General features: G+C 49.2%; 1 protein-coding gene across 3 annotated transcripts in view; it reads left to right on the top strand.

Annotated features, from left to right (window-relative positions):
• The window catches only part of LOC139750292 (uncharacterized), a 737,008-nt gene that overhangs the window by 152,363 nt on the left and 563,249 nt on the right, over positions 1-21,396 (top strand). For 2 of the 3 annotated variants that reach the window (XM_071664903.1, XM_071664904.1), the window contains exon 1: positions 352-3,086. The exons of the other annotated variant lie outside the window; for it this stretch is intronic. In XM_071664903.1, coding sequence (XP_071521004.1) covers positions 2,153-3,086 — 934 coding nt within the window. In that variant the 5' untranslated portion in view covers positions 352-2,152. Of the gene's footprint in view, positions 1-351; positions 3,087-21,396 lie in introns of those variants that run through there. 3 annotated transcript variants of the gene reach the window in all.

Here is a 21,396-nt window from a genome sequence, read left to right on the forward strand (position 1 = left end):
TGTCTCTCTCTCTCCCGCACGAGACTCCGTAGTACAGCAGAACACAACATTCTTCATCACAGTCGTTCGACGAAAATGATTGAAACTACGAGACGATGGTTTCCATGACATTACTAGTTGGCATCGCAGGTATGACAGCTCCTCCCTCCCTCCCTCCCCTATCTCCGGTCCCTCCTCTCTCCCCCCCCCCCCCCCACAACCCCACCTTCCTCCTAGCAGGAGTGTACCACCGCTGCCCCTCCCCCTCCTTCCCTCCCTCCCTCTCTCGCTCCTGGCCCCGCCTCCCACTTCCTTCAGGTTAACTGTGAGGTTCGAGCGAGGCCGACCCAGCCATCGCCAGTACTGTGGCGAGGGAGGTAGGAGGACCGTAGTTAGTGCGGGTTCCCCACTCTGTGTCTGTGAACTAGCGGCCTCTGGCCTTCAGAGGGCATTAACCAGTGCAGTGTTTCGTGTCCCGTGGAGCCTCAGTGTGTCAGTGGGTAGGTGGCGACTTGTGGTGAGCCACAACCTGTGTGAGGGCATCAAGGATAGTGAGTTAAAGAGCGAGGTGGGGCAGGGAGGAGTGTGGTGGACGACTGGACCAGGCAGGCCCGTGTGTGAATGGCGAGCCTCCACCAGTGAAAGTTGTGTGTCGGGCCACGCTCGTAGAAAGTGGCAGGACGTGTTGGCTGGGCTCCCGGGGGGCCCCTCACGCGCCTTGTCACCTGTCGCACCACGCGTTTCCTGCACCTGTCGCACCTCGACAAGGGGGGGTTACACCCGAGTCCTTGTCGTGGGTTACTGACTTTCAACAGTCGCATGCTATGCGACAAGTGACATTGCAGCACGTGTGTTAACGAGGTTTCTCACACCTGTGGTACTTTCTTCCCCTCACCAACCCACCACTTCTCACACTTGTATATCCAGTGATACGATTTTTATGTTATATCTGTGTCGTCCAAGTGATCTCACAGGAGGCCTCAGCCACGACTCTATTTACGTTGTACCGCCCACCAGAGGCTCGGTCGAGTAATACGAATAATAGCCGCTGGTAGCCATCACCCGTGGAGCGAGCGGAGTTGTACACCTCTCTCACCGTCTCCCTGGAGGGCACGGCGTCCACCACCACGCCCTACCACCCCACCACACATCCTGCATGACGTGCCTGGTGGGTGACGTGCTCCGCACTTGGACCACCGACTCTCCAGGACCGTCGCTACACCGGGACGAGTTGTTCCTCAGAACGGGACGCTGCCCACCGTCCCGATACTAGCTGATACTGTATCTTATCACCGCTCTGTGGCGTCTGGGGTCGAACCATGTTTTTGTGTCAGTGAGTTAGCAGTGGGAAGGTAGGCCGGACGTCTCGTCCGCTGACTCTCACTCAGGAAAAAAGTGGTAGTACGACTCACAGGCGTTTGTGTGGAGTAACGCAAGTGGTTTTACAACAGTGGGTGATGACTGGGTCGTGTGAGGCGTTGGGAGACGAGCGCGGGGAACAGTGACAGTGTGGGTGGGAAGTGACTCCTGCACGAGGGCTTCATCCAGCGGCCAGCGACGCTCGCTACCCGCACCGATAACAAACCTCCACGTCCACCGTGACGCCCCAGGCCGCTGAGTCTTACTACTTCGTGAATGGTGGGCAGGGTTTAGATCCCTCCTGTCACTGCTGGGTTGGAGTGGTTGGATGCGGTGGTGCGTGTAGCAGGGAAGAAGCTGTGGAGGTGAGGGAGGGTAGTGTTTACAGCGTGGAGTGAGTGAGCAGCGGTGTGGTGGCGGAACACCTGCGGGTTGCGGCACTCACGGTATTCAACCGCCGTGACCACTGACCCATATTCACACGCCGTCTGCCGCTGCTGCTGCTGCTGCTGCAGACACCAAGTGGTACGTGTGCACGCCTGCCTCTACCGTTTGGTCACGTGCAGTACCCATCTCAGTACACCTACGCACCCTTCGTGATACACGCTCACACCTGAACCTTGTTCACGTCAGGAAGTCTTCGTCAGGAGAGACCTGGGAGAGAAGCACGTGTGGAACGGGATCCGTCGTCGGCAGTGGTGACGGGCGGGAAGAAGGCATGGTGCCCGGCGGAGTGGCGCGCGAGGCATGACGGGCGGCAACAAGTGGGTGTGGGCGGGACCTGCGGCGACCTGGGAGACCCGGGCGAAGTGACATGCACGGTGGCACGCTCCTCAACGCCCCCGCTATGACTAGCCTATACCACACCGCCCGCGACCTACGCCCACCCACCCCGCCCACTTCCCCGCCCCCTCTGGACGACGAAGATGCGGGCAGGTTCTACCAGGGCGTCATAAGTTACTGCTACAGCGACGACGGCAGCGGTGGAGTCAGCGTCTGTTGCTCGGCCCCGGGTTTGGAGGACGATGTGAGGGGGACCCGGGTCAGCCTCAGGAATATACAAATTATCGACAGCTCATCAAGCTCCGAGGATGACGGGGGTGAGTGTGGGCGCCGCGGGAATGGTGAGGGCGCGTGCGAGGGCGGCGAGGAGGCTGGCGGGGAAGACGTGGTATTGATCCATGACGAGGTGTGCGCAGCGGAGAGGGGGACCACCAGTGCTACGGTGGGAGGTGGCGAGCACGCAGCAGCGTCGCGCCGCTCCTGCTGCCATGACGGAGGGCGGGCAGCTGTGGTCAGTGCAGCAGCCACCAGTGAGTGTATGATGAAACATAAGTGCGGGGCGGTGGTGACTCCCCTGGAACACCTTGACGACGCCAAGCCCCATGCCTCCATGGCGGCCTCCGACGCCGCCCTTCAGCAGCAGCCTGCTGGCTCGGGAAGTGCTATGGTCACCACCACCACCAGCAGCGGTGGCGGCGCCCCTCTGCGCTCTGCCCTCAAACGGGCAGGTCAGAAGAGCCGGGGGCACCGCGTCTGTATTAATGAGGCCAAAAATGAGTGTGTCGAGGCCGACTATGTGATTGTTGTGAATGAGGAGAGTGAACCTCAGTTGGTGTCTATAAAAGCGTTTGACCTGAGCCTGGCGCCAGGGTCGCCGGGAGTAGAGCAGCTAACCCTCTCCCCTCCTGAAGGATACAAGGACTGCTTCAGCCATGCCCTTCATGAAACCATCGTCGACGACTCAGGTAAGTACCACTTCAGTATTTTTTACCAGCGGACGGGGAACGTGAGGGCCGTGTGGCACAGAGGCAACTACTCAGCGGGTCAAGCCAGTGCCTCACGCCTGGCCCTCACCACACACCCACAACAATGCTTTCATTACCCATGCAATGTTTGCATCCACCAGTTACTTCTGCCAGCTGATCCTAAGCTGGCCTTCGTCAGCAGTAGGGAGGAGTAAATATTTACGTGTCCTGGCGAGCGTGGACGTCAGCCAGACGGCACCTCAGGTGACGGTGGTGCCTGGTCGCGGCAGGTGCCACTCTCCCAGTGGATGCTGCTCGCACTTGTCCCCAACCTGTAGTGTGCACTCGAGTTGTCAGGTGATACTTGAGTTCCTGGACCGCCCAGAGAACACCTCGGGTGAAGAAGATAGTGAACAAATACTCGCTCGGTCTCGGCTTTATGACGTGGTTGTTTATTAATAGCTTACTTAAAAGATACCCAGCGGGCAACCATTAAGTCCGGCGGCATACACGGACTGGCGGTCCGTATGACGTCAACGTTGCCGTGGTTGATGATGATGTGCCAGGTTGTCTTTCCGGAAATCAAGGATTTGTTTTCGGAAGTGGGAACCCCGGCATTGTCATTCATTTTCAGTCTCGCATCATTTGACACGCGCACCCACCGAGGCGGGCAAATGAGAAGACTAACCGTAGTAGTAGTAGTAGTAGTAGTAGTAGTAGTAGTAGTAGTAGTAGTAATTTACTTACTTCATATTGTAATTTGAAGACGTCCTCTAATTGAGACTGAGGCATCAGTATATGCTCCACTTCTCAGTGTGAACTGATACCCCCCCAAGGTTAAGAGTGAGCGGTGGTCACTCGTGTGTGGAGGGTCAGACTTGTATGCTTCAGATGGTTTTAGTGATGTTGATGTGTTGCTGTATACTGCAATGTGGCAAGGACGGTGTTTGGTGGTTATGAATTCGAGGACCTTCAATCTGTCTTGTGGGTAGAAGTTATTTGTGGATGGGGATAGACAGGGAGGCAAGCGATGAACAGGCAGGAGGAGGAGGAGGCGAACATTGAACAAACAGGAGACATGCGTTAAATAGGTAAGGGAAATCACGAACAAATAAGAGGCAGACTTTGAATAGATAAGGCAAGCGTTGAACATGCAAAAGGGAAACGATGAACAGACCATAGGCGAGCGTTCAATAGACAGTAGTCAAGCGTTGAACAGACAGGGGACAAACATTGAATTGACAAAACAAGCGTTGGAGAGGTAGAAGGCAAGCGCTTAACAAACATGAGACAGAAAGAAAACGGGATCACAGTTACCGAAGTCCCAAACAACAAATGTTTGAACAAGTTAATATGAAGCATGAGACAGGTCGACGATAGTGAGGTGTTACCTGTAAAGGAAGATGATGATCATGATCGGTATGACATGTTCTCGTTAAGCATAACGTGATGCAGGTAAGGAGAGTCTTAAGAAAGAGGCGAGTCATTGGTCGTGGTCACCGAAGGACAGAATTAGACGAGGAAACTGAATGTCGACATGACGGGGAAAAAGTGACTGTGGAAACGGGATCTGTGTTGTCACTGAGGGCCTCCGCTCCTGCTGACCCTCCAGGTGTGGTGGGCAGTCCCTGGGGCACGCCACAGGCGGCGTGGTGTGGCACTACTGCTGCTGCTGGTGGTGGTGGGAATGGCGTGCGTGTTGGTGGCGGTGGTGTTAGTGTGGGATTGTTGTTGCTGTGGGATTGTTTTCTAGGGATGTTGTTTGTTGTGGGAGTATTGCTGGTGATGCTGTTGTTGGTGTGGGAGTGGTGGTGGTGGTGGTGGTGATGTTGGTGTGGGAGTGGTGATGGTGGTGATGATGTTGGTGTGGGAGTGGTGGTGGTGATGATGTTAATGTGGTAGTGTTGTCGGACTCTTACTGTTGTTGGTGATGTTGGTGTTTGAGTTTTGTTGTTGTTGTTGTTGTTGTTGTTGTTGGTGGTGGTGGTGGTGGTGTTGTAGAATGCTATCAGTGATGTTGTTGTTGTTGTGGTGATGGTGATGTGGGAGTGATCGCTCTGACGCTGTTGTGGTGTGGTAGCAGTGTTGCTAGTGATACCCTTTTGTATTGTTTCTATAATGCTGGTAACACTGTTGTGGTTGTGTGGGAGTGTTGCTGGTGTTGGAGTTTTGCTGGTGAGGCTCTTGTTGATGGTGTGGGTTGTCGCTGGTGATGCATAGTGTTGTTGTTGGAGGATTGGGAGTGTTGCTGTTGTGTTGTTGGTATTGTTGTTGTATGAGTGTTGATAACGAAGTTGTTTTTGTTGTTGTTAATGGTGTAGGAATGTTGTTGGTTAGGGACTGTTGGTGCTGGAGTGTTGTTGGTGATGTTGGTGTATGGGTGTTGGCGATGATACTAATGTGGTGATGATCCTGATGTGGCAGTGTTACTAGTGAAGTTCTTGGTGTGGAAGGGAGGGATGTGGTTGGTGTGGGAGGGAGTGATGTTGTTGGTGTGGGAGGGAGTGATGTTGTAGGAGCGTCCGCGATGATGTATTTGGTGGCGGTACTGGCGTTTGTTAGGATATTTAACTGTGTCATCTTGTTACTGCTCATGCAAGGGTCGTACTTGTTGTTGTTGGTGCAGATGTTGGTGGTGATGGCGCCAGTGTCGTTCTAGGTGCTACAGTTGTTGGTGGTGCTGCTGTTGCTGGTGTTGTTGGTGATGCCACAATTGGTGGTGCTTTTGTTGGGGGATGTTGACTGTGTTATTACAGTGTTGTTGGCATTGTAGTTGGCTGTGGTACCATTGGTTGTGCTATTGTTGGGGATGTTGCAGGTGTTGTTGACGATAGTGTTGTAGTTGGCTGTGGTACCACTGGTTGTGCTATTGATGGGGATGTTGCAGGTGTTGTTGACGATAGTGTTGTAGTTGGCTGTGGTTGTAGTGATGCCGTTGTTGTTGTAGGTAGTTTCGGAGATGGTACACCTGTTTGTGGTGGTTGAGGTACATCTGTTGTTGCTGGTGCTGTTGTTGGTGATGCTGTTACCAGTGTTGTTGTCGTCTGCGCTGGTGGAGGTGCTGTGAAGTTTGCTGTTTTCTTATGTTGTAGGTGATGATGTTGTTGGTGTTACAGTGCTGTAGTTGGCAGTGTTGGTGATGCTGGCAGTGTTGGTGTTGTCTGCAGTTGTTCTTGTGTTGTTGGTAGTGTTGTTGCTGCTGACGGTGTTGTAGTTGTTATTGACGTCGATGTTTCCCGCTGCGGTGATGGAGGGATGGGTGGCACGCGTGTGTGTGTGTGTTCACATCACCAGTTCTTCCAGTGATGGTAAACTCGACTCTTAAAGCAAGACGGAGTGGACGACAGCCAGTGTAGGAAAGGATCTTCTCTAACACCCGCCTACCTTTCCAGAGCCAAAGTTGAGGTAACATCTCTACCTACTTACCTACCTACCTACCCACCAGTTGTTACCACGATATATATTGGTGGAATGGCAGGGCTGGCGCGTCGTGCTCACCGCGTGTCTTACTTGTTTAATTACGCCTCTTTTTTTTTCTTTTTACTCGGCCTCCACTATTTTGACGTAATTGTCGCGCGAGACTCATTACGCATTGATTTCATCCTCCACGAGTCTAGTCTTCCCTGAATGTTTCATTCGTCGCTCACATGTTAGGGTTCATCTGGGGTCACATTCAGTAACTAGTCAAGCCTTTTTTTTCCCCATGGGTTTTCTTATGTATATATATATATATATATATATATATATATATATATATATATATATATATATATATATATATCCGTTTGATGTCGTTTGAGGCATTACCCAAGCTTTGAGGATTCTTTTTGTCTTCATTCCTGCGTTGCTCTCTGGTTTAAAACCTTTATTCTTTATGCCTTTTTATTTGTCGTCATTCATTTGTTATCATGTATCTCTCTCCCCTTTGTTCTGGACTGCAGATTTTTCCTCCGCCAACTGCTCGTGTAGGATCATATTCTCTGAACCATCAGGTTCGCGTGGGAAGTGTTCCTGCCTTCTTTCTAGTCAATTATTCCCCTCTGTTTACCTGGTGACCACACAACAAAGCGGTACTAAGTCTTACTTCTTGTATCAACACTGAACATGTTCGACATCATTCTGGTTCTTGTGGAAGTTCTTATCATCATACCGCTCGTTGTTGGGCTCCGAGAACATTACCTCGGCTCAGTGGTTCATAGATACGAGAGTTTCATAAAAAGTGATTCCCAGATCCTTCACTTGTTATATTTATCCACGTAGGGCCCACGTATTAGAGCGCTGGTGTCTTGGTAATTGTTCCAGGACTTATTTGTTCAGATTTCACTGAATTACATTAAGTTCTCGTACGTGCATGTGTATATAACATCCAGAATTCTCTGTGTTGTCTCTTGGTCTTGAGCACCCACTATTTTCTCACTCTCTTGTCATCTGCGAAACACCTGACTGTACTCCCTCTCCTGCATCCTTGTCTTCGTCGAATATTACGGTGACAAAGAGTGCTGAGGCTTACACCGTATCTTGTGCAACACCAGGAATCACAACAACGTGAGACGGAATTACTTTACTGACATCCTGAATGTAGTGTTAGTCAGAAAACTTTTTAATCCACTTTCCCAGCTTTCATTTAGTGCCTTCTCTCGCCACTTTCAGTAATAACACTCCGCAGTGTACTATGACGAAAGCTGTTGCACAATCCACAAAGATGAAACACTGTTCACTATCTTTCAGTACATTAGTTTGATGTATGTCATCACAGTGAACTAGTAGGTGTGGTAGCGTACTTTGTCCGGCGTACAGATCTCTGTTGGCCTTCTCATAATGATGTTGGTCCTCACAAGATGTTACGTGATATGTTTCCTTCATCACTATCATCTGTTTTATCCCATGTTAGGATCATTGGCCTCCCTTCCTTTTTGACATTTGCTTCGATCCTCCTGTGGCAGATGTTATATATGCCTTTTATGTACGTATATACGTGGATTGGTCTGTGCTGTAGGCTAAGGTCAGTACTAGCTTCATGATAGGTTTTCATTATGTTGTACATGTATTTTTGTGGAATTATAGCTGGAAATTCTGGAAATTCCATCAGTACTGAGTTCTCTTTAAGCAGATGACTTGCCTCTGTTTTGTCTCTGATTTATTTATGTCTGTGAGGCTAAATCCGTCGTAACCATTAGGTAAAGCATCATCACAGTCACATCTTCCCTCATGGGCTAAATACTGACTTAGTGGCGTTGATTAACACTAAGCTGATGTTTTTTTTATGAGGGGAAGAGGAGGGGTGTGTCATTTCATAATTGTCATTTAGTTTAGAAGGTTCAGTGTCCGAGAGAGAGAGAGAGAGAGAGAGAGAGAGAGAGAGAGAGAGAGAGAGAGAGAGAGAGAGAGAGAGAGAGAGAGAGAGAGAGCATTGCGGTGAGGGGTGGGAACTGAGTAGTGACAGGAGAGAAGGAATAAGACGACAACATTTTAACCAGAACTCTGTCGAGGAGGTGGAGTTGAGAGAAGGGGTCTCTCTCTCTCTCTCTCTCTCTCTCTCTCTCTCTCTCTCTCTCTCTCTCCAGATGATGTAAACAGGAGACCATTCAAGGGGCCGGGACAACCCTCTGTGCACTTTTGAATGGCTACGGTGATGAGGGAAATGTATACATACACACCCGTGGCCCGAATCAGACTCTGCAGTCTTGTTCCTGCAGACGGACGAAGGTATTCCAGCTGGTGAACATCCCTAGTCAAGATCTGAATATTGACAAGTATTATCTGTAGTGGTAGAGATAAAAAGAGGGGCGGAGGCTGGAGACAAAGAATCTTCAAGGGAAAGAATAAGATCACAGGGAACCTGAGAGAGAGAGAGAGAGAGAGAGAGAGAGAGAGAGAGAGAGAGAGAGAGAGAGAGAGAGAGAGAGAGAGAGAGTTTTGGAATGGCGTATAAACTGACTAGATTAGTATTATCTCCGCAGCGAGAGATAGCGGTATAGTGTGCGATATGAAGGAAGATATGTAAAGTGAGGCGAGAGATGGAACACATGGACGAGAGAAGGTTAGAACCGGCGCTTACGACCCTTCACCACGACGGTACGACATTGAGCACGACGGTACGACCCCTGAGCACGATGGTACGACCCTTGAGCACGATGGTACGACCCTTGAGCACGATGGTACGACCCTTGACCACGACTTAACCACCTTTCGCAAGGCGGCACGACCGTTGAGCACGATTGTACGACGCCTTGAGCACGAACGGATGCACTACCCTTGAGCAGGACGATACGACCCTAGGGTATGATGGGGATGACCTCCGCCGTACACAAGGGTCGTACCGTCCCCCCCCCCCCCACACACACACACACACACACACACACCACACACACAAGGGCTTAAGTCAGTAGGAGGTGGGTAGAGTCTTACCCTAGTAAGGATTTTTTCCCCTCGTCCTTTGTGGCTGATTCATCGTGCCACAGCTTTAAATAAACCAACAGTTTTTCAACATAAAGATGTAAATTATCGATAACTTGGGCAACCCAGATGTTTCTTATGGCTTCTTATAATTCACCGTTGGTGTGTGTGTGTGTGTGTGTGTGTGTGTGTGTGTGTGTGTGTGTGTTTATATCTTTCACTCGTGTTCAGACTTTCCCGTATTGCTGCATTTCTCTCTGTGAACATCGTTCAAATTAACAAGATACGTCTGTTTGCTGATGATGCTGTGGACCTGGTGTTTACATACCGCCAGACACTTCATGAGGGCGGAGGTATTTGTTGTACGCTCATGACCACGACGATACGATCCTTCAACGCAACGGCGCGTCCCTCAAGGGTTACGTCAAAGGTCAAGCCGTCATACTCAAGGGTCGTACTGTTGTGCTCGAGGGTCGTACGTAGCACCGTGGCCAAGAGTCGTACGTAGCATCTTGCTGAAGGGTCGTGTGCGTGTTCAAGGGTCGTAGATTCGTGGTGGAGCCTGACGCTGGTCGTGCCGGCGATGAGTGGGGACAGGTGAGAGGGAGGCGGGCGGTGGTACACCTGTAGGGCGTCACACAGGCCAGCCAACTGCAACAGTTCTGCCCAACACATGATGAAGGAGGTGAATGGCCCGCCCTCCAACCTCGTCTCTAGTTACAGATTAAGACGTGTAGGCCCAGCTGGTCGCGCGGCTTACTGACCTGGGGTAGGGGATTACCTGGGGTGACCTGTCGAGGGGGCATTATGATGATGACCTGCTGGGGAACCTGATGGTTACATGGTACTGACCTGATGACGATGACCTGATACTGACCTGATACTCATATTGTAACCTGAAACTCAACAGGTACTTGATAGCGTGTTGTCTTCCCATTGTGCTGTCCCAGTAACTGTGGCTTGACTACATATCCCATTTATCTTTCAGATTTACGTTAAATATGTACCTGATGTTTAAACCATGTAGTATCCCCCCAAAAAAATGATATCCATATATTTACATTGGTATGAATTAAATGTTTACGGGATATATTTACGGGATGTAGATTATTCTATAGCGCCCCTTACCCACCCCGATCCAGAGCCGCCCCATCCCAGTTCGCTCTCAGGTCTGGGTCGTGATCCACGTAGCTGTTCGTGTTTGTTGGTGGCTGAGGGTTTGATTCCACTGTTTTGTACCTCTAGTGGCCCCGCGCTGTCTGGTCTGATTCATTTTATTTTATGCTTTAAAGACTCAAACTCATACCCACGTCAAGCGCTAAACCCACGTCGAGTTAAAACTCACGTCAAGAGCCAAACCCACGTCAAGACCTTGACTCACTTGCAAATAAATTCCTTGGAAAGGTTTACTCGGATGGTTTAGCCCAGTAAACTTTGGTTTATGCTGGGTTGGCGCAAGCTCTTCTCATTACTGCTTATTCCATGAATATATATATATATATATATATATATATATATATATATATATATATGTATATATATATATATATATATATATATATATATATATATATATATATATATAGGGAGACGTGGAAATAGTGTGAGATCCTGATAGATGTTCAGTGATGTTCTCATTGTGTGTCCCACGGCCTTTGAGGATTGGCGGTGAGGGTGACTGGTGTGTGTCATGGCTGCACGACAAGACGGTACGGTACGTTCAGGTACGAAATCAATAATTCCACAGAGCGAGCATTCTCCCGGGAGCTGGGAGGGCGGGTGGCGGAAGGCAGTGGGATTGACGTGCGATATGTCCTCATTTATCTCACTGATTTAGACACAGTGTTCCTCACACCGGTACTTAAGAGCGGAGTAATTAAACACGTCCAGATGACAGATAAGGACAGGAGCGGCTCGGGGGGCGCGAGGCAGGAGGGAGAGCTGTCGTGGGGGAGGGCTGAGCCCACTGCAGCGTACGTACATACGACGACACACCTGCTGCAGTTGTGGGGATGCACGGTAATTTATGCCGGCATGCACGAGGGCGGAGGGAGCGGGGGTCGCCTTACACGGCCGGGTATCGCACGCTCCCTCGCCGCCTGCCAGGCTCGGGTCGACCTCATGTTGGGCTACGCGTACCCTCACCTCTCGTTGTTATTGTGTTGTTGTTGTTGTGTTGTTGTTATTCCAGCGGTGGCTTATATCATCTCGTGATTTTATATGTCTGAGCTGGAATTATTATATAAATCCTACGCATTATGGTGGGTTAATTTGTTATTGTTGGCAGCCATAAAGCTTGCCTTTCAGAGTGTATATTCTGAGAGTACTCTTTTATATTGCTTTTAATGTTAGTTTGTTCGTATGTATACATTGATTTGCATGTATACCTAACCATATTTACATACAGGGATGTTTATTGAGACAAACACTCCTCCGTAGTGGAGTGTTTAGCGTTGCTGATTATGGGTCAGCACGGGCCCACCCGAGGTCGAGCCCGCATGAGCTCGAATCTTGGGTGCGGCGGTCGGCCCACAGACAATCCCAGTTGTTCATCCTCCCCTGGGTACCTGGCTTAAATGATGCACGTGTGTGTACGCAGAGTCCACATTAACGTGCTAAAGCAATTATGTACCAGGAGCGGTTGAAATCACTGAGGCTCCGCTCACTGGAGCGTAGACAGGAGAGCTACATCATCATCTGCACCAGGAATATCGTGGAAGGCTTGGCCCCCAACTCACGCTCACTAATATGTTCCCACTGGCACGTCGGACGCGAAAGACTCTCAAAATTACTACCTCTGAAATCCAAAGGTGCGATTTGCTCACACTGAGAGAAGAACACCTTAAACATCCAGGACCGGAAACTCTCCATCACCTTTGTGTGCCACCATCAGATACACCATTCGATGCACGGTGAACAAGTACATGCATAGTGCACCAGACTAGTTAGGCTATGGGGGCTACGTGGGCCTGCTGGGTCGCGGCTTCCAACAGCTTGGTCGAGCAGCAACCCAACCCAGCAGCCTGGTGCCAACCAGGGCTGTGGGGGTAGGAGACCTCCAAAGAATACATCAGGTAAACACACAGGTGTAAAAGACACGGAACATATTTACAGAGACGAAGCAACACGAGTGTAAATTACCCTCCCCGTAACACACAAACAGTAACCCACACACACACACACACACACACACACACACACATCCTGTTAAGTAATAACAAATTAGTGATACCAGATGGGCGCGTGCCAGGCGCCCTGGTAATGCCACGCCCCCTGCGAGTGGACCGACCGACGCCCATGCACATACCGGATTACGGGGGTCGAGCTGAGACGCCTCACGGTATTGACGGGTCATCCTGACCTGCCCGCTGCACCTGTGGTTCCTCACGGAGGAGGAGGAGGAGGAGGTTCGTGTTGCCTCGATGTACACCACGGCCCTCACGTTCTGATGTGGCTCGTAGTCTGACCCAGTAGACCATATCCCCTTCTTTGTAGTACATCACTCCCACCTTCCCCATAATAGATCTTGTTCTCATCCGTATAGTAGTATACCACACCTCCTCTTTGACACACAGCGTGTCCCATTTTTTTGTATGAACGACGCCGCCCTCTTCCTGTTCGTGGACCGCACCTCCCCTGGGTCGTCCGCTCCTCCTCCGTCCTCGTCTTCTCGTGGCCTTCCCTCGTCACTGGTGTCGGATGGGCGTGAGGCACGCCCGTTTCGGTAACCACGGCGTCATCAACGAGTCCTGCACGACGGGAGCTTTCAGGTCTCCTGCGGCTCGTTGAACATCGCTGCTCGAGCCAAGGAAGTGCGTGGGACGGGGATGGCTTGTTTACTTTACCCGGGAAACAGCTGATTTGTCCCTCATGTTTGTCTGCGTTGATCGGCTGATTCGCTTGTGTTTGGTTGCGTCAGACGTGGGGGGAAGAACTCAACCGTCGCTCGTAATTGTTTTTCGATTGTGTCAGGATGCAAGTGGTGTGTTTGTGGATGTATGTTTACAAGTCTGTATGTTCTCTCTTCTTCACGTAGAGCTCTTCTGTTTCCCCTGCTGTTTTACAGCTCCTGTTTTCTTTTCTATTTACTGATCCTCTCTAACCCCTGTTTATTCAAAGGTCCTCTGTTTTTCCTCTTTATGTACGGTCACCTGGTAACAGATCTCTTTCCTCCTCTTCGTCTACGAGGGATCAGCTGATCTTTTTGCTCAGGGTTGTGCCGTCCCTCTGTTCTAGGAGCAAGGTGCCCTAGCCTTCATTTGGTCAGGTACGTGGCTGATGAATCTGAATACGGCCACATGCCAAATGATGAAGCTGCGACACAGTACCATGAGGCCAGGTTATGACTATCACCATTGCAGGGCATGAAATACAAGGCCCTTAGTATAAAATGGGACTTTGTGGTCGACACAGTATCCTGGTCTGTCACCAGAGCACGACGCTCGGAGGATTATGATAAGTATTTATTAATTTTATGTTCAGTATCAAACTTGCCTTCAAATGTATGGGCAAGATTTTCGGAAGTAGTATTTACAACAGGTCTAGCGATATACAGACGTGGTAGATAAGGTCTAGCAACTTCCAGTTGTGGTAGATAAGGTCTAGCAACGTCCAGTTTATGGTAGATAAGGTCTAGCAACATACAGTTGTGGTAGATAAGGTCTAGCAACATACAGTTGTGGTAGATAAGGTCGAGTAACATCCAGTTGTGGTAGATAAGGTCTAGCAACATCCAGTTGTGGTAGATAAGGTCTAGCAACATACAGTTGTGGTAGATAAGGTCTAGCAACATACAGTTGTGGTAGAGAAGGTCTATCTCTCGATTGCGGAGAGTAAAGACTGTACGTGAGGGTAAGAGAGCTGAGCCAAAGGAGAGAGGACAGAAGTGAGGGGCTTACTACGGTGACAAATGGTACATATGATAACTGTTTAGGTTTCTGAATTGATTACACAATGTTATACACATTATACTGTCAGCTTTGATAATTACACATTACACAATATCAGCTTTCATACACATTACATAATGTCAGCATTGATCATTACACATCACACAATATCAGCTTTGATACACATTACATAACGTCAGTATTGATCATTATACATTACACAGTGTCAGCTTTGGTAATTGCACATTACACAGTGTCAGCATTGATCATTACACACTACACTATGTCAGCATTGATCATTACACAATGTTAGCATTGATCATTACCCATTACACAGTGTCAGCATTGATCATTTCACATTACATACTGTTAGCATTGATCATATCACATAACACAATGTCAGCATTGATCATTACACATTACATAATGTCAGCATTGATCATTTCTTTGAAGTAATCGATCCTTGAAGGACGTCGGAGGATACGTTCGAATAGAGTTAGAAAAATGTGTACAAAGAGTGTGTGGATCACGGGAACCAACTGGTGAAAGACACACTGAATTCAGAGAGAGTTTAGAAGGTGTATGTTAGTGAAGAAGGTTAATGGGATGGGGCACCGCTAGTGTAGGATTCCCTTCCGCGCGCGCGCTCCTAAAGCACACACACACACACACACACACACACACACACACACACACACACACACACACACACACACATACACACACAAACACACACACACACACACACATATATATATATATATAGGGAGCGGGGAGGCTGGAAATCCTCCCCTCTCAATTTTTTTTTTAATTTTTCAAGAGAAGGAACAGAGAAAGGGGGCCAGGTGAGGATATTCCCTCAAAGGCCCAGTCCTCTGTTCTTAACGCTACCTCGCTAATGCAGGAAATGGCGAATAGTATGAAAGATATATATATATATATATATATATATATATATATATATATATATATATATATATATATATATATATATATATATATATATATATATATATATATATATATATATATATATATATATATATATATATATATATATATATATACAAAACACACCGGCCATTTGTCGTCTTGATACGCTGTAGATCCCTTGGAGGAGGCTGGACCAGTGGCCTGAGTTTGCACAAGCTCAGGAGAGGAGAGCCGGTCGCCGGAGGCCGCAATTGCACTGACTCACATCTTGTGTGAGAATGTTTGTCCACTCTTGTTTCTGTTTGCGGCTGTTGACTCAAACTGTTTGCAGTGAAAGGGACAAGGAAGGTCTCGGGGAGCGCAGCGATGACGAGGATGTGACGCATCTGGCTAGAGGGACAATCCGATTAAGACGACCCTTCCCCTCCCTCCTCCACCCCACTTCAGAGGATGGCTCATATAAATACGTCATTCAGGAGGGACTGACTGACTGACTGGCTGCGAGAGAGAGAGAGAGAGAGAGAGAGAGAGAGAGAGAGAGAGAGAGAGAGAGAGAGAGAGAGAGAGAGAGAAGAGACAGATTGCACGGTAACGTAACGCCGAGCCAACAAGTGGTATAGTCTGTCTGTGCTGGAGATTATTGTGTACGGTCTCGTTCATGTAAGGCAGGAGGAGGAGGAGGAGGAGGAAGGAGGAGGAGGAGGGGCAGATGCACCAGGAAGAGCAGAAGCTGGTCACATACTGTGCCGCTGGAAGAGGAGCTTCATATTTAGCTGTTCTGGAAAGGTGTAGTCAGTCCGTTAGAGCACAAGGTGCCGTGACGCGCTGGTTTTTTTTGCTGTCTTTTTTTTGTACAATGTATATTGGGATCGGTTGATATACGGCGAGTGGAGAGCAGTTCTTGGTGGTTGCGGAGAGCGGTTCAGTTCGCCTGATTGTAGTAGTTCATTGTCGTGTGATGGAGTCGTTCGTTCCGGTGCGCTGTAAGCGGCTTATGTGTGGGCGAGTCAGTGAGGTGTGTGTGTGTGTGTGTGTGTGTTCCATTGCATTATAGCGGTACGTGTGGGGAGGTGTGGAACGCTCTCGCTTGCCGTATATTGGAACCGTCGGTGTCGGAGGATTGGAGAGGTGTGTATGGCAGCCTCTGTGGTGTTAGTTTACCTTAAGTCGTATTTCTCCTTCCGTGATGTAGGTCCAGTAAGGTTCCGTTAATTGCTGGCGAGTGGAGTTGAAGCTTCAGAATTCTTAAGTCGAACCTGGTGCAGATGACTGGCTGGGCCGATCCGGTTAGTTCCTCAAACCGATGACCTGTAGAGGAAAACGATTAGGTTTAGTAGTTCGAATAACCTCATTTGGCGATTCGAAAATATTTCTTTTGTGATGTGAACCGATCCGGGATGTAAAGGAGTGGGGTAGGGTTGGAAGCAGTAGTTTTGATAAAGAATTTCATGGTTTACTTTTCCATCTTATGCGCTCATCTGTATTTTATCGATATTCATATTTTTTTTTTCCGTATTTCCATTTAATATGAACCAGTTGTTGGTTGCGGCGGGTTATGTAAAAGTGGGGTGAGGGGGGGGGTGTGAGCGGACGACCTCGCTCGGAGGGGCAAGTGGTGCGTCATGATCTACTGGGCTCAAGTTTCACCGGGAGGTTCACTTGTCTGAGCCCGGCTCGAACCTATGAAGCCTTCCGTGCCTACGCTTTACAAAACATACCTGAACTTTGCCATTTATGGCCTGGATACACAGCCAAGATGGCCATGTTGAGAGGATTTATGATACACCGAACTGTTACTGTACGTGTTCGTAGAGAGAGACTCACGGATCCGCTGATGTTGGCTTCATTTTTGCCCTTTTTGGGGGGAAGTAGTTCATGTCCGTTGACCAGTTTTTGTTGGCCGTTTGCCTGCATGCAACCCCAGTGTGAACGCACCCCCCCCCCTCCCTCCTTCCCCGGTAAAACTGCTGGAAACGAAGTTGAAAACTAGTTTTCTATTCCCCTATATGACCGAGGGTGGAAGCTACAGCATCTAGCAGCTTAGTCGGTCAGGCCTTTCAGAGGGAGGCAAGAGCCCAGACCGAGGTATGGTAGTGAGGGAGAGGCCACGACACGAGCACTGGGTCAAGTTTTATGACGTATTCCCTCGTGAGACTTGGAGAAATCTCAGATGATGGGAACAGTCATTTATCAGGTGGTTTCTCCTTGCGATAATCTTTTTTTTTTTTTCATATGATTATTGTTATGTTCGTGATGCACGTCACCCTCCATGTGCCACGCTCCAGTTCTTTCTACTCATTGCATGGCCTCTCGCTCCCCTGAATAGCATGACCTCAGTGCCCCGATACCCCGGGTAAAAACCATATTCCTTTATGTAATTCTGCGACACTTGGACAACCCCCCACACTCGCCTGCGTCGTGCAGGCTGCTGCCCCACTCGCCTGTGGTCAGCCGAGCAGGGAGGCGGAGGTAAGGATCATGTCGAGAGAAACATGGTCAACCACAGACCTTCAGGCCAGAACAGTCCAGGGACAACTGTATCGCTGGATGACACCGCGGCCTCACACCCCCTGTAGGTCCCCGCTGATCTGATGTACGGTCGCCTCCCCTTCCAACCGGGACGTTCAGCGTTGTGAGTCCTCTCTCATCGTGAGGTGTGAACCCAGGGAGGTTCGACTCGCTACTTCGAAGCTTTGATAAGCGACCTGGGGTGGGGAAAGTGGGAGATAGCTGGAGCCGGCGTGTGAGGGGACGACAAGGTAAGGAGGGAAGAGTAGAGAGAGAGAGAGAGGAGTATGCTGATATGTGACATCCACATATAACTTAGTATTTCAGAAGCAAGTATAGACGTTATTCGCAGCTTTGGCTCGAGGTCTGAATTATTCTATCATAATGCAACCCCCCCCCCCCACCTCCCTTGACTTAGCGCACACACACACACACACACACACACACACACACACACACACACACACACACACACACACACACACGTTATGTCCTTCCCTCCATCCACAGAAGCAAATATCACCAATTCGAGTGTGACCTTTACGCCTGCTGGGGTGTTAATATAATTACCCAGGAAGCTATCAGACATTATTAACTATAATGAATATGAAAGAGGAATATCATTTTGCTGCACATCAACTGCTTCATGTAATGTTTCACAATGTACAGTCTGCTACAGCAGTATGGTGTTGGCTGTAGGGTGGCGGTGTGTGCATAGTGAGGTGTTGTGATGTCAGCAGAAGGGGATGGGGTCAGCACCGCACACGTCCACCTGTATGTTGTGGTCAGTAAGCAGTCTTTATTATAGGACTGTACATACTGTGTAGTGTTGATGGTTTGGTCTGGATAAAGTGATAACAAGTTGTCGCATCCTGTCTGCTTTGTCATGGAGAGATACAACCTTTGGATCCTTGTCTGCTATCGATAACATCTTGTGCATGGGAATGTTTGCCGTCGTATGTTAAGAAACGTGATTTGCGGGGTTTAATAAAAGATTATAAATTGATATCGCGTCAGGTAGATCAAATAAGCTGGTAAATTGGGTGTGAATAACAAGATGTCGGCTGGACAGGTAATGGACATTGAGTCATTTTCCCCATCTATTATTAATATTGTCAATAAGTTGAGTATGATGGCGTTGGGTATGTGTGAAAGGTTGTTTGAGCCCTCATCTTCATGGTGGAGCAACAGGAAGACTTCCTCGTATCAATCTGATCAACTGAATGTGAAGCTTGATATCCCCGTAGGTCTGTCATGATGACCCCGAGCATTCTAGTATGTGACCCATCCCCCTGTGACGACGACCACCGCAGAACCTCACTCTCACCACACTCCCACCACACTCACGCCACACTCGTGCCACGCTCTCACCACACTCGCGCCACACGCCCACCACACTCACACCACACTCTCACCACACTCACACCACACACTCACCACACTCACGCCACACTCATGCCACGCTCACGCCGCACTCATGCGACACTCCCACCACACTCACGCTACGCTAACGCCACGATCATGCCACACTCATGCCACACTCTTGCGACACTCGCGCCACACTCACGCCACACTCACGCTACATTCATGCCATATTCACGCCACACTCATGCTACACTCCCACCACACTTACACCACACTCACGCCACACACTGTGAAAAAACCTCCCATTTACCCCATTATTCCTGACATTTTATGTTATGCTTCGTACTTATTGGACCCCCCTTCACATGTTCAGCATTACGGGGAACCAGTGAAGTTTGCGTAATTAATGTAACCTCCATGAGAAATGTATGACCACGTATGGACGTTCATCCATACAGGGTGCACTCATACATACTGCAGGGTCTTCAACATCAAACTTTAGGATATTATTATTCTGTGGTGTTATATGGATTGTGTATTAAATAGGCATCCTTTTATATATACAGCATGGACATGTTATAGTGAGTCTTCAATGGGACCAACCTGTAGAAAGGAATTTGTTAAATCATTCCATCTCTTGCATGTGAACAATTAAGTCGGAGAGCAGAACACTGGTGTGGTGTGCAGGGTAGCGAACAGGAAGAAACCAGTGACGTGTTATTAGATAATGACATCCTTCACGAAGGTCACTGTATAACATCATCGCTAATGTTATGTTAATACGATTCTTCGCTGTAAATGTCTTCATTTCGCTGCTTCGTGTTAGGATTACCTGAGGCAGACCCACCCATACCGTGCCTCACTTTCCTTTACCCTCACGCCACCTTTACCCTCCCACCATCCTCACCCTCTCCACCAACCCCCGGGGGACCTTGGTGATTCCACCTTTGCTAGTTAAATCATTATCAAGTAATGGGTGTTATCATTCATCATTAGAGCTACTTCTGTTGAAGAATTTTTATTATTTCCCGCTTGGGTCAAGGTAGCGCCGGTACCTCAGTCATTACATCACTGGTGTCAGAGGATGAGTGGCGTGATCTCACGGCCTGAGCTTAGAGAACGACTCTTGTGTACCCACGCTGGGCTTGCGAACTCACGAGTTGGTACTCATAGGTTCACACGCCACGGACAGAAGGAGCGACCTCGCAATAACTTGTTGTTAGTTCCTCGAAATCGAACTTAACACCACATACAGACGTCGTGGAAACCAGTAACGACCTCGACATGATAAGCCAAAACTCGGGACAAAGAGAGATTCGAAGTAGCGAGTCGATACACCCAGGGTTCACACCTCATGGAAAGAGAGGATTGACAATGCTGACTGTCCTGGTTGGGAGTAGGATCTTGCAACCCTGGTGTCCCTGTAGGACCCCTAGGGCCCTAATGTACGTATAGCGACCCTGTAGCCCTGATGCCATGGTAGGGTCATGCGCCCCTCTTGAATATTATGTAGGACCCAGCAGCTCTGAAGACCCTTTGGGAACTCCTTGACCCCGGCGACGTCCCTGTAGGACCCCGCGTCATGGACGTAGTACGGTGTGGGACTCGTCCCTCCGTAATTTCCTCCCACGAGTATTCCGTCCTGACGAACAGGAAGTCCCCCACCTCCTCCCCCAGCAGTAGCTGCCGCCTTTTGACCCCTCGTCTGTGTATTATGCAGTTGGGTCGCGTCGTGCGTGTTGTAATGCCAATAATTCAGCCCAAATCGCCATGGTAATTATAGGCCAGAAGCGGTGTGAGCTCCTGCTGTTAGCGTGACTGTTGGGGGTCATTCACCGTAACGCCAACAGCAATTTTTGCGTAACGAGGTGTACGCTTTGGTGGTCGTGGTGCGCTGTGGTCGTGGCGTAGGTAATAACTCGTTGCTTTTATTTCTAAGTTAAAGTGTGCATCCCCCACCCCACCTAACCCCATTACCCCCATCTTTTTCATTTGCGTTCTCCGAAACTCGCACCATCACCTGCAGAGCCGCGGCTGGGGATGTATCTGCCCTCCTCCAGCTGCTGCTGCTGCTGCAGAAGCCACGGGGGAGAGCTTGATCTTGAGAGATTATGTACATCCATAGCAGTCGACTTGGTACAGTTAGGAGCCCCACTCGCCTCCCTCAGTTGTGGCCGTCTCGCTGGGAATATAAACTGCTGATTGAGAAAGAACAAAAT

This window comes from Panulirus ornatus, chromosome 9, assembly GCF_036320965.1.
Source record: "Panulirus ornatus isolate Po-2019 chromosome 9, ASM3632096v1, whole genome shotgun sequence".
Classification (NCBI taxonomy): Eukaryota; Metazoa; Arthropoda; class Malacostraca; order Decapoda; family Palinuridae; genus Panulirus; species Panulirus ornatus.